The sequence below is a fragment of the Tenrec ecaudatus genome, chromosome 2, assembly GCF_050624435.1.
Source record: "Tenrec ecaudatus isolate mTenEca1 chromosome 2, mTenEca1.hap1, whole genome shotgun sequence".
Classification (NCBI taxonomy): domain Eukaryota; kingdom Metazoa; phylum Chordata; class Mammalia; order Afrosoricida; family Tenrecidae; genus Tenrec; species Tenrec ecaudatus.
The window spans coordinates 253,328,865-253,345,903 of NC_134531.1; the positions used below are offsets into that span (position 1 = coordinate 253,328,865).

A 17,039-nucleotide genomic window follows, 5' to 3' on the forward strand; every position below is an offset into this window, starting at 1 on the left:
TGATCTCCCAGAGCCTTGTCTTAACCAGCACTTCATCTAATGGTGGTGATACTGTAGGTAATAGCTTTGCTACTTCACACCATGGATTAGTATGAGTGGCAGGCTTATCCATGCCTTTAGGTGGAGAAATAACATTATCAGTGCTGTTAAGTCTAATCAGGCTGAAGAGCCAATTTAAGAAGCCCATATTTATTATTTTATTTCTCTAGAACCACTTCTGGTAGCAATTATATTAGACAGCGTTATATATATCATAAGAAATAAAGAGTTGATTAATCTATAGAGAAGTACAAATGGCACAGTGAAACTCACTTCTGTGAGAAAGTTAATTCACTGGCAGTCCTTCAAGGCTTTAGGGTTTCCGGGTGGCCAAAGGCAGCAAATAACAAGGCAGGTCACCAACAGTCAGCCAGATGACAGGCTCCTGCAATCCCCAGCTCAAGCAATGTATACTCCAGTATCGTGGCAAAGCAGGTCTTAAAGGAACCTCAAACTACAGTGACACAGTCCACGGATTGGGTGTCCTACAGGTAGTGTAGCTTGAAAATTGAGGCAGAGAACAAGCTAAGGCAGCTGCACTCTGGTCCGATCAAGGAGCAAAGAGCCAAGAAAGGCAAGATTAGCCAAGCCATTTATCTCTCTGCCCTTCAATTAATCCCATTTGTGTTCATTGGCCAGGTTAGCACAATAAACCTACTTATCAGAGGGCTGGAGTAGGACCTGAAGGGACAAATAAGCTTCATGAAGGAGTGGCCCAAATACCCACAGTCTCCACTTCTGTCACAGTACCTTCCTTCTCCCAGTTTGGACCTATGGCCTCCTGGGAGTTCCTTGTGACAAGTTAACTGAAAAGCAGGACATTCATGCTTGCTTTACTGATGCTCTGCACCATAGGCAGGTGCCACCGCAGCAGCACCACAGCCCCTTCTGGGATCTCCCTAAAGGCCAGTGCTGAAGGGAAATCCTTCAATGGGGAGAACTTTGAGCAGCACACCTGGCTGTTTAATTTGCCTGGAAGGAGAAATGGTCAAAGGTTAGATTATATACTGATTCACGGACTCTGGCTAATAGCTTGGCTGGAGGGTCAGGAAATAGTAAGGTACATGATTAGAAAATTGGTGTGTTAGTCTGGGTATTTTAGAGAAACAGATCCACAGAAACTTGTGTTTAAGAAAGAGGTTTATATAAAGGTTAAGTGCACTTCAAGAAAATATCCAGACCCAGTGCTGCCCAAACCAACAGTCCAACATGAACCCATATATCCAACACCAATCCACAAAGTCCATGTCCATCTCACAAAACAGACACAATGATGTCGAGGAAAGCCAATTCATTAAATGTGTAAGCATCTCAGCGTTGGCAGGGGTTTCCACATGAGTGCTCCAGTAGTTAGGGCTGCATCAGGGTAGGTCCATGTGGCTTCACCTCAGGGACATCTTGCAGGTTGTGAGCCTTGCCAGCTAAAGTAAGAACTAGGTATGGCAGCTGCACCTTGGTCTGACCGTCAGAAAGTAAGAGACCGGAGCACTAGAAAGGGGAGGCTCACTGAGCCATTAATCGCTCCACCCTTCAATTAACACCACATTTGTTGATTGGCCAGCTTGTCACAATAAGCTAACTACCTCAATTGGTGATAAGGAAGTGTAGGGAAGAGGTGTGTGGATAAACCTCTCTGAATGGGTTAAAGTAAAGAAAATCATGTCTCATATGAACTCTCACCTAAGGGTTACCTCTGACGAGGAGGACTTTAATAATCAAGTAGATAAGATGACACGCGCTGTGGAGACGGGTCCTCCTCTTTCCTCTGCCACTCCTGTTATCGTCCAAGGGCACATGAACAAAGTGGACATGGTAGCAGGGATGAAGGTTATGCATGGGCACAGCAACATAGACTTCCACTTATCAAGCTATGCCCACCCACATATCATTGCTTCAAATCATGGAACTCACCTCACATGTGCCCATGGGATCTACTGGTCATATCATGTTCCTCACCATCCTGAAGCACCTCCCTTTATAGAACGATGGAATGAGCTCCTGAAGACACAATTACGGTGCCAGCTAGGTGGCAACAACTAGTGGGGCTGGGGTAATATTCTCCAGGCGGCTGTATACGCTCTAATCCAGCGACCAACATGTGGTGCTGTGTCTCCAATAGCCAGAATTCATGGGTCCAAGAACCAAGGGGTGGAAGCTGGAGTGGCACCACTCACTATTACTCCTAGTGATCCCCTTGCAGCATTTTTGTTTCCTGTCCCAGTCCTAGTCCCAAAGGTAGGAACTCTCTCAACTGGAAACACAGCACAGATTCCACTGAACTGGCAGCTGAGAATGCCCCCTGGCCACTTTGGGCTTCTCATGCCTTTGGATCAACAGGTCAGGAAGGGTGTCACTGTGCCAAGTGGTGTGATTGATCCTGATTACCAAGGAGAAATTGGACTGGTGCTCCATACTGGAGGTAAAGAAGAATATGGCTGGAATCCAGAGGATCCCATAGGCCGACTCTTAGTACTACCATGCCCTGTGGTTAAAGTTAATGGTAAGTTACAGCACCCCAATCCTGACAGGACATCCAATTACCCAGACCCCTCAGGAATGAAGGTCTGGGTCACCCCATCAGGCAAAAATCCACGGCCAGTTGTGGTACTGGCCAAGAGCAAAGGTAATACAGAATGTGTAGTAGAAAAAGGTAGTTCTACCTATTAGTTATGACCACGTGATCAATTGCAAAAGCTAGGGTTGTGATTGTCAGCTTATCTTCTTTATATCTGCTTATTGAATATATTTCCTTTGTTCATATATGATGTAACAGATACAATTAGATTCGGTGTGTTTTTATTTATATGTATGATAGGTGTTTGATGTTAGATATAAGTGTGGTTTCATTAATGTCTGGAAAATATATATGGCTAAAGAACTGTGTACAGGTGCCAAGTTGGCAAGGAGTGGTCTGTGATTGGTAGGTTTATTGTGCTAACATGGCCAATAAGACCTTGTGGGATTAATAAGGTCACAGTTTGTTTTGAGGGCAAAAAGATAAATGGCTCGATATGCTGTCTCTCTCCTGCTCTCAGGTGATGGGACCAGTGTGTGGCTGCCTTAGCTAGTTCTCTGCCTCAACTTGTGAACTACACCCAATCCATAGACCACGTCACTAGAGTTTGAGGTTCTTTTGAGACCTGCTTCGCTACACTGCTATTGTATACATCTCTTAAACTGTGGACTATCAGATCCTGTCATCTGGCTGACTGTTGGTGACCTGCCCTGCAGCTTGCTGCCTGTGGCCTAACTTCCTGCATTGCTCTACGGAAGACTCAGCTGTCTGCTTCTGTGACCTTGGACCCAGCAGCCCTCATGAGTTGAAGAACTTCCAGTGTATGAACTTTTTCATGGAAGTGGGTTGAACTGAGTCCTCTGTACTGCTGGGTGGACTAATTAGCTTTTATATTCCTTCATGCTCTCGCTCTCTAATCCTGTGTCCTGGTTTTGTTTTTCTGAAAAACCCTGCTTAACACAACATGTCTTATTTTCCTTCAGCTTCAACCTGAACTGACAAATCCATTCCACAGGCAGGCTCTATCCTCATTTTTGGTTGTTATTGAGCCTCTCTATGATCTCTTTCCACATATGTTGTTGATTTAATTTTTGTGTATAGAGAATTCCATGTGTAGTTGATTTTGTTGAAAAACACATTCATAATGAAGAAGTCTTAAGTTTTAAAAATTCCATCAAAAGATCTCAAACTTTGTTTCTAGGACATCTTTTCCAATTACTGTTTCTTACTATTTATTTACAACATTTTCATTCCAATTACCAATAATCATCAATGCATCTTTGTTAAATGTTTGATTAATTTTAGAATGAAAAAGTTGATAAAATTCAATTTCTTCATCATATTTTTAATGATTTGTGAGTAAATTTGTATAATAGTTCTATTAACTGGATTTACTTGCATGAATATATATATATATACATACACACATATATATATATAATTCTATCAGAGAGAGCATTTTGTTTCAAGATGGAATTTTAACTGTCCTTTCTGTTGATGACTATGATATCATTCCTGTTAAACTTGTCATTACCTGCATAGTAAACTATATGATTGTCTGATTCAGAATTGCTAATACCAGTTATTTCAGCTTACAGCTTAGTATATCAATTTCTAGGCATTATATCTAATTTTTATAACTTGCAATGTTCCTAGATTCACAGATCTTGTATTCCAAGTTTCTATTATTAATAGATGTTTGCAACTATTTCATCTTATTTTAAGTGATGGCCCATTAGCAAATGAAGGTCCCAAACATATTGCCCTACTGTGTCATTATGATTGATTTTAATTTGAGACCATCGTTCTCACTTTTTAAGTGCCCTGAGAGACTCAATTCCGGGCACAGTGTCTGACAATATTTCACTACTCTTCATGAGGCTTTCTCTCTCTGACTATGTTGCACTGCTGTCCCAAAGATTTTCAGTGGCTGATTGCTCAGAAGTGGAGAGCCTTGTCTTCATCATCTGTTCTTAATCTAGAAGCTCTTCTGAACCATGCTCACCTGGGGTGACCCTACTGGTATCTGAAATACTATAGACAGAATTTCCAGGATCACAGCCGCACCACCATAGTATGTTAAACTGACCAACATGGAAGGGTCAGGAAGGGTTGTTGTTGCTCTTGTGAGGTGCTGTTGAGTTGGTTCCAAGCCACAGCAGCCATATGTACAACAGAAGGCAACATTTCCTGGTCCTTGGCCATGCTCACAATTGTTTTTCTGTCTGAGTCCATTGTTGCAACCACTGTGTCAACCCATTTTGTCGAGGGTCTTGCTCTTTTTACTGACCCTGTGCTTTACCGAGTATGCTGTCCTTTGCCACGGACTGAGCCGTCCTGTTAACATGTCCAAAGTATATGCGATGAAGTCTTATTTTTCTTATTTCTAAGGATCATCTTGGCTGTACTTCTTCCAAGACATATCTGTTTGGCAATCCATGCAATTTCAAGGCACATCTTTGCTGTACTTCTTCCAGACAGGTCTTATGGCAATCCATAGTATTTTTTAATATTCTTTTCAAACACCACAGTACAAATGAATTTATTTTCATTTGTATTCCTTACTCAGTGTTCAGCTTTCAGATGCCTATGAGGCAATTGAAAATACCATGGTTAGGGGTAGGTGGACTCTATCCTCAGAGTAACATCCTTCTTTACAAAACTTTAAAGAGGTTGTGAGCAGCAGATTTACCTAATGGAATGTGTCATTTGATTTCTTGACTACTGCTCCCTTTAGCATTGATGTTGGGTCCAAGCTTGATGAAATATCTGTTATTCATGGTGTTATTTGTTGACCCAGTTGTGAGGATTTGGCTTTTCTTTACACTTAGTTGTAATCCCTATGAAGGGGCAAACCCTCTATTTGTCATCAGCAAGTGCTTCAACTTCTCCCTTTCAGCATGCAAGGTTGTACCATCGGTATATTACATGCTGCTAATAAACCTTCTACTAGTTCGAATTATAGACCATTTTGAATCAGAAAATCATAACACAATGAAGAGGAATGGCAGTCATTGTCAAAAAAGACATTTCAAAAGCAATAATTAAGTACAATATTATCTATGATGAGATTATGTCTATCCACCTTCAAATAAATGTAATCGATATAACTCTTGTTCAAATTTACACACCGACCACAAACACCAGTGATGAGGAAACTGAAGTATTATACCAATTACTTCAGTCTGAAATTGGTCAAACATGCAACCAAAATGTATTGATAATTATTGGCTATTTGGATGAAAGATGTAGAGAGAAAGAGAAAGAAATAGTAGTAAGCAAATATGGTGATAGAATTTTGCAGAACCTATGATTTTCCCATACCAAATACCTTTGTTCAACAATAAAAATTGAGCCTATATCAAATGGCTTCTCCAGATGGAATACACAGAAATCAAATTGACTAATTCTTTGGGAAGAGATGATGGAGAAAAACAATATCAGCAGTTAAAATTGGTCATATGTAGATTCAAGTGGAGGTAAAGAAAATTAAAACAAGTTCATAAAAGCCAAAATAGGACCTTGAGTCTATATTACCTGAATATTGAGAACATAGCATGAACAGATTTGACACATTGAACTCTAATGACAGAAGACCTAATGAGTTTTTGGAAGACATCAAGGACATTCCACATGAAGGAAGCAAAAGGTCTTTAAAAAGACAATAACAACAAAAAATTATCAAAGTGGATATCAGAAGAGACTGAAACTTGCCCTTAACCATAGAGTAGCTAAAGCAAAGGGAAACCAAATAGCTGAATAGAAAATTCTAAAGAGCAGCTCAAGAAGTCAAAGCCAAATATTGGAATGAAATCTGCAAAGACCTTGAATTCGAAAATCAGAAGGGAAGAATGCACTGAACTAGTAGACATTCCACTATTTCAGGAGGTAACACATGAGCAAGAGCCAATGGTGATCAAGGAATAAATGTAATTTGCATTGAAAGCATTAGCCAAAAACAAGGCTCCAGGAATGGATGGAATACCTCAATTGTTTAAAAAAAAACTGATGAAGAACTGAAATCACTAACTCGTCTAAGCCTGAAAATTTGGAAGATGGCTAGTTGACCAACTGACTGGAGGACATTCATATTTGTACCAATTCCAATGAAAGGTAACCCAACAGAACTCTCAAATTATAGAACAACTTAACAGATAAGCACATACCAGTCAAATTTTTCAAAGATCATCCAGCAACATTTCATTAGGACATTGGCAGGGAACTCTCAGAGGTTCAAGCTGGATTCATAAGAGAACATGGAACAGGGGATATCCTTGCTGATGTCAGATAGATCTTCACTCCAAACAGAGACTACCAGAAGGATGCTTACTGGTGTCTTATTGACTATGCCAAGGCTTTGAGTGCGCAAATCAAACCGAACTATGCACATGCTTGAGAAGAATGGGAATTCCAGAATACTTCATTGTACTGATGCATAACTTCCACATGGATCAAGGGGAAGTTGTGTGAACAGAAGTAGGGAATACTGCATGGTTTAAAACCAGGAAAGACGCGTGGCAGGTTTGTATCCTCGCACCATAATTTTCCAATCTATATGCTTAACCAATAATAAGAGGAATTGGATTACATGAAGGAGAATGTGAAATTACGACTGGAGGAAGTCTTATTAACAACCTATGATATGCAAATAACACACTATTGCTTGCTAAATTGAGACGAAATTGGAGCACTTGCTGAGGAAGATCAAAATTACAGCTTTCAGCATGGATTATGGCTCAATATAAAAACAATAAAAATTCTCTGACTGGACCAACATCATGATAAATGAAGAAAAGTTTGAAGTTGTCAAGGATTTTATCTTGCTTGAATCTATAATCAATGCTCATAGAAGCAGTTTGTTTCTACAGAAGACCTCTTAAAAATGCTGAAAAGCAAGGATGTTACTTTGAAGACTAAGGTACACTTGACCAAGCCATGGTATTCTCAATTGCCTCACAGGCATGTAGGCATTAAGCAGGGAATAAAGAAGATTGAAGAAGAGTTGATGCATTTGGATGGTGGTGCTGGAGAAGATAATAAAATGCCATGGACTGCGAAAAGACAAACCGATCTTTTTAGAAAGTTGTAAGGGCAGAGTGCTCATTGGAGCCAAGGATGGCAAGACTTTGTCTTACATATTTTGGACATGTTGTCAGGAGAGACCAGTTCCTGGAGAAGAACATCATGCTTGGTAAAGTGGAGGCCAGTGTAAAAGGGAAGGTCTTCAGGGAGATGGATTTACACAGTGGCCTCCACAATAGACTCAAGCAGAGAAACAATTGTGAGCATAGTGCATGGCCACGCAGTGCTTCATTCTATTTTGTGTATGGTCGCTAAAGTTCAGAATTTACTCAGTGGCACCTAACAACAACCAATCTAGATACAACATTTTTCATCATATGATACAACTCCTCTGATCATTTGCTCATCATACTGATTAGATAATAAGATGAGAGCATACAACTCTAATAGCACACCTTTCATATTTTGCAGTGTTCCTTTGTCCTGTTTCAGCAACTGCACTAAAGGTCTAAGTTTCTTCTAGAACTTTCCAACTCTTTTAGAGAAGAGTTAGTGCGATGGAAAACAACTAAACAAATTTAGACCTAGATGAGGGATGAGATAGGTTATTGTTCCAGCCTGGCTGATAAACACAAGTGGGATTATTTGAAGGGCAGAGAGAAGTGGACCAGTGTGCAGCTGCCTTGCTTGGTCTGTGTCTCAATTTAAAGGGCACACTACCTGTGGGATGCCTAGCCTGTGGACTGTGTTGCTGTAAGCTGAGGTCCCTTTAGGATCACATGAATGAAATTTACATTTCTGGAGCTGAGGACTGACAGTTGGTGACCTGCCTTGCTGTTTGCTGCTTGTGCAGGATAGCCTAGCTCTCTCTCTCTACAGAGGACTACCTGACGGCCCTTAAGATTTGAAGGAATGCTAGTGTCTCACAACTCTCTCACGGGAGTGAGTCGCACTGAGCCATTTGTACTGTTCATTTCTTGTATTATATATCAATCTGTTTATAACTTAACAGTTCATTTCTTGTGTTAGATATATATCTATCTCTATCTATCTATATCTATGTCTATATCTATATCTAATTAGCAGCAACCGGGTTTTATCTCTCTAGAGAACCCTGTCTAACATAAGGGATATGTCTAGAAATAAGTTATATATCTTGTTATTTTGTTTTTTTAAGTGTTCTATGACTTTCTAACTAAACTTTTTACTTAGCCTGGTATGATTGCTGAAGACAAATAGGGGCATAAGAAAATGTGTCAAAGAAAGCTGATGGTGCCCAGCTATCAAAAGATATGCCATCTGGGGTCTTAAAGGCTTGAAGGTAAACAAGTGGCCATCTAGTTCAGAGGCAACAAAGTTCACATGGAAGAAGCACACCAGCCTGTGCGATCACGAGGTGTCGAAGGGATCAGGTATCAGGCATCATCAAAACGAAAAATATTACTATAGTGAATGAGGAGGGGTGTAGTGCGGAGTGGAGACCCAAAACCCATTTGTAGGCCACTGGACTTCCCCTTACAGAAGGGTCTCAGGGAGGAAACGAGCCAGTTAGGGTCCAATGTAGCAATGATGAAAAATACAACTTTCAAAAAAATAGAAAAATACAACTTTCCTCTGTTCCTAAATGTTTCTGCCTACCCACCCCCACTATCATGATCCCAATTCTACCTTGCAAGTCTGGCTAGACCAGAGAATGTACAGTGGTACAGATAGGAACTGTAAACACAGGGAATCCAGGGCAGATGATCCTTCCAGGGCCAGTGGTATGAGTGGTGATACTGGGAGGGTAGAGGGAGGGTGGGTTTGAAAGGGGGAACTGATTACAAGGATCTACATGTGACCTCCTCCCTGGGGGATGAACAACAGTAAAGTGGGTGAAGGGAGACGTTTGACAGGACAAGATATGACAAAATAATGATTTATAAATTATCAAGGGTTCATGAGGGAGGGGGGAGTGGGGAGGGAGGGAAAAATGAGGAGCTGATGCAAAGGGCTTAAGTGGAGAGCAGATGCTTTGAAAATGATGAGGGCAATGAATGTACAAATGTGCTTTACACAATTGATGTATGTATGGATTGTGATAAGAGTTGTATGAGTCCCTAATAAAATGATTTTTTAAAGGGCACTGAAAGGGATCCCATGGGCATAAGCTGAGAGTCAGAATTAACACAATGGCAGTAAAAGAGAGAAAGAGAAAAGGTGGCTAGTGATCAGAATGAAAATGAGGACAATGGGTTTTTAATTTATTTGTGTGTGTATATATATATATATATATATATATATATATATATATATATATTCATTTTCTTGCTTTGAGAAATATAGATCAGAATCTAGTGGAAATATTAATAAATTAAATTACTGCTATCAATGAAAATCGCATATATGCTTCTCTGGAAATATGTTTAATTCTAGTTTTGAAATAGTAAATGCAGAAGACTAGTTCAGATATCTTGAGCCAGAGAATAAGAAATACATCAGAGTTTATTTTTGTCATATTTGAAGGACTTAAAAATCAACCTATGGTTTCTGAGTTGTTTCTATTGACCTAAGATGGGGCAATGTTGATCATGCAATAATTATATGGAACTTATAAATATGCTAACATGAATGAGCTTTTAAGTATAATTTTAAAACTATAAGTCATTGTCATAGGACATAAAAGTAACTTTTATTTTGTACATTTAAAATTAAATTTATTCTAATTTTCTTATATGAATCACATTTATTTTGTACTATTAGTTTTGTCATCATCAAGGAAAAATGCCTCGAGTCTTTAAACATGAGAAAAAGGCACAAAATAAATAGTGAGGGCTGTAAGTAAGGAGGCAACAAAAGAGTGAGGAAATAAAAATGTGTGGGGAAAAAAAACAGAAAAAATATTCATTCTGGGATTCCACAAATCCAGGGATAATGAAAAAGCTCTTTGTTGCTTTCCAAGAGAAACAAAGAACTAAGCATCCCAGACGCTACGTGATTTCTCAGAAGCTGTGCAGTGTGCTGCAACAAAGATACAATGCCTTCAACACTCAGAAGTAAAGCAACTTCAAACAATTTTCAAAAGAGTTTATAAATAATGTATGAGCAAACAGCAGAGATCCTAATTCTGGGTTCAATCCTTCACAGTAAAAGAGGATGAAAAGATTTATTACAAATTTGAGAACGGACAATGAACAAGTAGAGAGAGGGCTTAGCAACAGAGCATCTTACCAGAAACCAGGAAAGGGACGTCTCAGCAAGGCAGTAAATCCAAGACAATGAAAGAAAAACAGACCCTTTGGTGTAGTTGACTTTTCGAAAACTATATTTGACTGACACGTGTGTACATCTAATTCTACAAATGAGAAGATAGTTTTATTACTTTTTAAATGTTCAAGAAATCATACAAAAGGATATATAAGCATGATATACAATTTGTCTTAGCAGCAGATAGTATATGCAAATTCCTAATAAAAACTGATGTTTCAAATTACTTAAAATCATAATATGCCATCATGTTTAAGGAAGAGGACAATGGGAAGGTTTCAAGTAACAATGGAATCATTTAAAAATTGTATTATAACAAAGCCTCTAATAATAAAAATAAAATAGCAGAATAATAAGGGCTCCTGAAGGGTAGGGCAAAGGAAGGGAGGGTGGGGATAAAGGGGAGCCATTATCATGGAGTTAAAGAAGAAAGAAAATATTTTGGAAGTTATAGTGGCAGGAATTGTACAATTATGCTTGACCCAATTGAATTGTGAATTGTTACAACATCTGTAAGAGATACCAATAAAATTATTTTTAAATACCACTGCCATCATAGGCTATACATTTTTATGTGTAGAGACATGCGCATCTTTCTGCTGCAGGACACCTGGTGGATTTGAAACTCTGATCTTTTGATTAACATACCAACACTTTGCTCGCTGTACCAATAAGACTCCTTCTAATATAACTGAAATAAATCAATGTGTACATTTGATAAAGAGAAATATGATGATACTATAGAAATTAAAAAGTGGTTGCAGTTTAAATGCATAGATCATGGTGGGTAAAACACTATAGGTTTTTGAAATACAGTTTTAGTATTATTTTTAAAATTATTTTGTGATAGAAATCACAAAGAAGGGAGGCCAGTTTGAAGCTACTACTATAGTCTGGAAGGAGATGATGACAGCAATGGAACTGCATGCAGGACGTTTAAATCGACAGGTCTGCCAGCATTTGACACATACAGGTAGGCCCCAAATTCCTGATGAGGTTGCATTTCAGAAATTCCATCTGTTGATGGAACAAGAATCAAATTGTGTCCCTTGTTAGAATAGTTGGGTGGCCAGGCACCATCTAGTGCTTCAGGTCTCAGGATGGACGAGGCTATGGTTCACGTAAGCTCTTAGTGCAATGGATTAATTTCTCTGTGTGTCTTTGGTTTCTTTTTCTTTTACACAGATAAGCAAATTGTTCTTACCTGGATGCTTGCAAACATTTAAGTCACAAGATGCTTTTAATTAAATTAGAATGTAGAGGTTAAACATTATATACTATGTTGTGCAAGTGGTCAAGTTGTCATGCGAGACTAAGTTGTCACCTTAAAACCCAGTAAATCAATCCCAGGAGGTGCGTCGTTATGTCTGGGAAGTGTCCGTGACTGTGTCTTTTAGTTCTTTATTACACACAACTCACCCAAACTCACTGCCATCACACTAATTCTGACTCAAACTGACCCTATAGAACAGGGTAGAATTGCTTCTGGGGGTTTCTGAGACTGTAAATCTAGGGGGCAGAAAGCCCTGTCTTTCGCTTTTGGAGTAGCTAATGGTCTTGAGGTGCTGTCTTTGGGGTTAGCAGCCCAACATATAGCCAGTGCTCCTTATTATAAATAAGGAGTCTTCAAAGACGTTGTGAAAAAAGCCATTATTTTTTCCTATGAGCTTTTAAAGCTGCCTCCTGGATGAATATACATATGCACACAAGAGCGTGGGTATACATATGCCTACACATATAGCTTTACATGAACACATGTACACACCCATGTCCCTTCCTCTACACATTTATGCTCACTTTTATTTATGTATCTGGGAGCCCTGGTGGTACAGTGGTAACACACTGGACTGTTATTTTCATAGTTGGCAGTTCGAAACCATGAGCAGCTCCATGGGAGAAAGACTGGGCTTTCTACTCCAGTACACAGTTACAGTGTCGGAAACACACAGGGGGTCACTATGAGTTTGAAATACATCCATGCATATATTTGGTCCTTAATGATATGGTTGTTAAATTGTCTATAAAGTGGAAGAAAAGTGTCACCTCCTTTTTATGTATGTTAAGTGTAATCCTTTATCAAGTTCAAGTTATGCAGATTGCATCTACATCCGATAATTCCATTCTCATCACCAAGCACTGCACACTATTTAGAGAGAGATTTCCCCTCCTCCTAGCTTCTCCCTGTTCACCAACAAGGAACATTGCTTCTTGTATGCATGCTTACTTACCTTTTCATAAAAAGGGGCTCATACAAGGATTGTACTTTTGTGACTGAATTTTTTTTCATTCAGAATAATGCCTTCAGATTTATCCATGTTAGATGACTTTTGAGGACTTGTCCTTATTCTTTATGATTGTGTATTCACTCATAGAAGTTTTTCACAAACTTGTTATGCTCCAATGTATGACAGATATTTAAATAAACTAGTAAAAAGTAATGAAAAAAGACATTGTCACCAGAAAATGTTATTGAATGCCCAAATATGCGAGACTGTTTTAAGTTCTGATAATGTACAATCAGCTAAGATTAGATTGATACTGACAAGAAGATAACATTTTGATTTTGTTATCCAGCAATTACAATGTGCTACTTGTTCCTTTCTTAAAATGTTCTTTCTTGTTATGTACGTCTTTCTTTCTTTTCTTACACTTCCCAGTTTCACCTCTTGAGAACTAATGTTTGTATCATTGCAGTCACCCCATTGTTTCTAGCTTCTCTTTCTAGTCAAATGCCAAACCAGTTTTCTAAAAGAAATCATATTACTCTGCTACCAGGATGTTTGATGGCTTCAAGAAGATTCAGATTCCCTAACGTGTAGAAGTTCATCCTGCTTGGTAGAGTCGAAAGTGAGCAATGAAGAAGAAGACACCAAGTGAGATAGCTTGTGCACAATATCTTCCACAATGGGCTCACATTTAGGGGCTATTCAGAAGATTGCACATGACATTGCACAGATTTCATTCTGTTGTGCATAGAGTTGTTAGGAGTCTAAACCACCTTGACAGCTGTAAGCAACAACGTGAAGTAGAACATGTCAGGAAATGGATTCACTTCCATCCTGGTTTCCTGCACTCATCGGCTTTCACCAATAGCGTTGCCAGTTTTCTACCTCTACCCCCACCCCTTCTTCCTCCTTCGCCCAGTGTTCACAAACATGGCCATCACTGTTGTCTGTGCGCGTGCTTTTATGCCTATTCCCCCTCCAAAGTGAATGTTTCAGCTTTGAAACATCTCATGTCTGTGGATAGTTTAGGATTCAGTATCTCAGGCTACATCGATCTCCATTTTCTTTTTTCCCAAGCACATACCTAACACATCCCAATATTGCACATGTGTAACCTACATTGATTTCCACCCCTCAAAATGTGTATGTCCAATTTCCTTACTGATTTTAAGAATTTTGTGATCAACTGTGACTTAAATTTCTGTAAAAAGAGCAGTAAAATAGTATGGGCAAAGGGATCATTGATTCAGATTTATTGGGGTGCCTCCATGAATGTGGGCAAGCTACTAATATTTCAAAGTAAGAGGATTTTTAAAATTCTTAACAGCATGGACAATAATGCACAACTCATCTGAAGGTAATTTATAGGACAGGCCCAGTGGGATGTCTACCAGAGGGAGGGTTCTCCGTAAGCTACTTTTCTTTCATATAGATTTATTTAATTGATCAAAAATATTTTTAAGGCTTTGTAAGGAGAAAATCATTGAATTATGTTCAGGAATTGCACTCTTATGCATCACGGACAACTATCAATTTATGTGAAAACATTCAAATCATAGGACTTTCTGTATAAATAGCAATATTTTCAACTAATGATTGTAAATTATCATACAAGCATTCTATTCCAGAAAGTTTGGGAAGCAAAATGACTTAACACCAGAATTAAAGAGGCCCATGATTGGGTAGTTTGTGTTCTTTATAAATCTATATTCAATCATAAATTATTTTGAGAACCAAATTCAAAATCACAAGGTATTTCTGGTAGATGGTGTGGCTTAAGTAACCCATATAAGACCTTGAAATGAATGAAACTTAGTAAGATTATGCCTAGGGATTACATAAATGTGCTACTGGTGCTAAATTGATTCATTTCCATCTTTATTTGAAAACCTATCTTTATACACTGAATTTTATTGCTAGGATTTGTTGAAGATATTGAAATTTGTGGTTAGTTCCCCTGTGACATAACCTATGACCTTGGAAGTAGTCATTTTATTCACTGATAAGAGAATTAGAAAAATATAGGTTAGTAGAATAACTCCTCTATGAACTCAATTATTCATACTTGATTTGACTTAAAATAACCATAATTTACTTATTAATATGTGATATGAAAACTGGTCATTTTCCATTTTCTCAGAATCATTGATTTTGAAAAGGTTAAATAAGATCAATTTGTCATAAGTGATATTTATTTTAGAACGTTCTAAGGTTTTCTCTTCATAAACTTTTTCATAGCATTTATTATTTCCTTATTCCTTAGACTATAAATAAAAGGGTTTAAGAAAGGAATTATTATTGTATAAAAAACAGCAACTGGTATCTCTTTTTCTCCTTCTTTGACTGAAGTGGGCCGAATATACATGAACAGAAGAGAACCATAGAATATTGAGATAGAAAGGAAGTGAGATGCACAAGTGTATAAAGTTTTGCCTCTTCCCGCCGTGGATTTCATTTGGAAAATAGTGAAAAGAATGCAAATATAAGAAATCACAACTATGACAACCGTTAAGATTTGAATTCCCCCTGCAATGCTTATTATCATCAGTTCATTGATATAAGGATCGACACAGGAGAGTCTGAATAATGGAAGAACATCACAAAAAAAGTGATTGATCTGATGAGAACCACAGAAGGTTAGCCTAAATAAAAGTCCTATTTGAACCATCGAATGCAGGTTCCCAGCTATATAGGCTCCCATGGTCATCTGATAGCAAAGTTGCTTTGACATCATGGTGTGGTACTGCAGTGGTCTGCATATGGCCACGTAGCGGTCATAGGCCATTCCTGCCAGAATAAAGCAGTCTACAGTTTCAGCCAGGCAGAGCAAATAAAACTGTACCATGCATTCATAGAGAGAAATCATTCTGTCCTCAGAAAAGAAGTTCTGTAACATCTTGGGGGTGATGGCAGAGGAGCAGCAGGCATCCATCAGAGCCAGGTTGCCCAGGAAGATGTACATGGGTGTGTGCAGACGGCGCTCTGTGGAAATCAACACCATCAAAACAAGATTGCCCACCATGGTGATCAGATAGATGACAAAGAACACTGCAAACAGCGGGGCCTTCAGCTCTGGGTGGTCCATAAATCCTGTGAGGATAAAGTTCGTTGTCAAGGAGTGATTGTTCTGGATCATCTCTTCTTTTCTGGTGAAATAAAAATTAGGGAGATAGGATTCTAATTCAGAGTGTGTCTCATTTGTCTTTTGAATTTCTCTTATACAACAGGGAGTACAGTCTCTTCTTCAAAACTTTCCTTGCTGTCTCTAAAACATGCATATATATGTCTAAGGAAAATTAGTTTCCTCATAGCATTATCTTAGATGACCTCAAGAAATGAAGCTCAGGATTCAAAAGATTAGTTTAATATTTCCAGGGGAATATTCCAAATGAAAAAGTTTGTGTTTATGAATTTAAAGAGTTTAACAAATACAATGCACAAAACCCCTAGTTTTAATTATCTTGGATCATTTCTGGCAGTCTTTGTATGGATGGTCTTTAATGATTACTTAAAATCAATTTTATATCTCTGCTTCCCCTGAGTAAAAATTTGTTTTGTAAACTATCCTGTGAATGAATGTTTTAATAAAGCATTCTGTAGATGTACTAAATGCATAATTAGGCCACTATGCTATGACAGAGCAAATTTTCTGAGACGAGCTGTTAATATATATTTTTAACAGTAATTTTATTTTATTATTATTTAAAAATAATTTTATTGGGGGCTTGTACAATTCTTATCACAATCTTTACATACATCCATTGTGTCAAGCACATTTGTACATTTTTTGCCATCATCATTCTCAAACATTTGCCCTCCACCTGAGCCCCTGATATCATCTCATTTTCCCCCTCCCTCCCCACTCCCCACTCCCTCATGAACCCTTGATAATTCATATATTATTAATATCTTGTCATATCTTATTTTATCTCCTTCCTTATTGGAATACTTTGCATTTCTAACCCCGGTGTCTCTTTTTGTTGTAACACAAT

The 17,039-nt window shown here is 38.4% G+C and overlaps 1 protein-coding gene across 1 annotated transcript; it reads right to left on the reverse strand.

The window, feature by feature from the left end:
* Positions 1–15,253: 15,253 nt before the first annotated feature.
* On the reverse strand, positions 15,254–16,183 carry LOC142441454 (olfactory receptor 5K3-like). The gene has a single exon (XM_075543433.1). It carries the CDS (start codon positions 16,181–16,183, stop codon positions 15,254–15,256), a length of 930 nt encoding a protein of 309 aa, XP_075399548.1.
* Between the last annotated feature and the right edge of the window lie 856 nt (positions 16,184–17,039).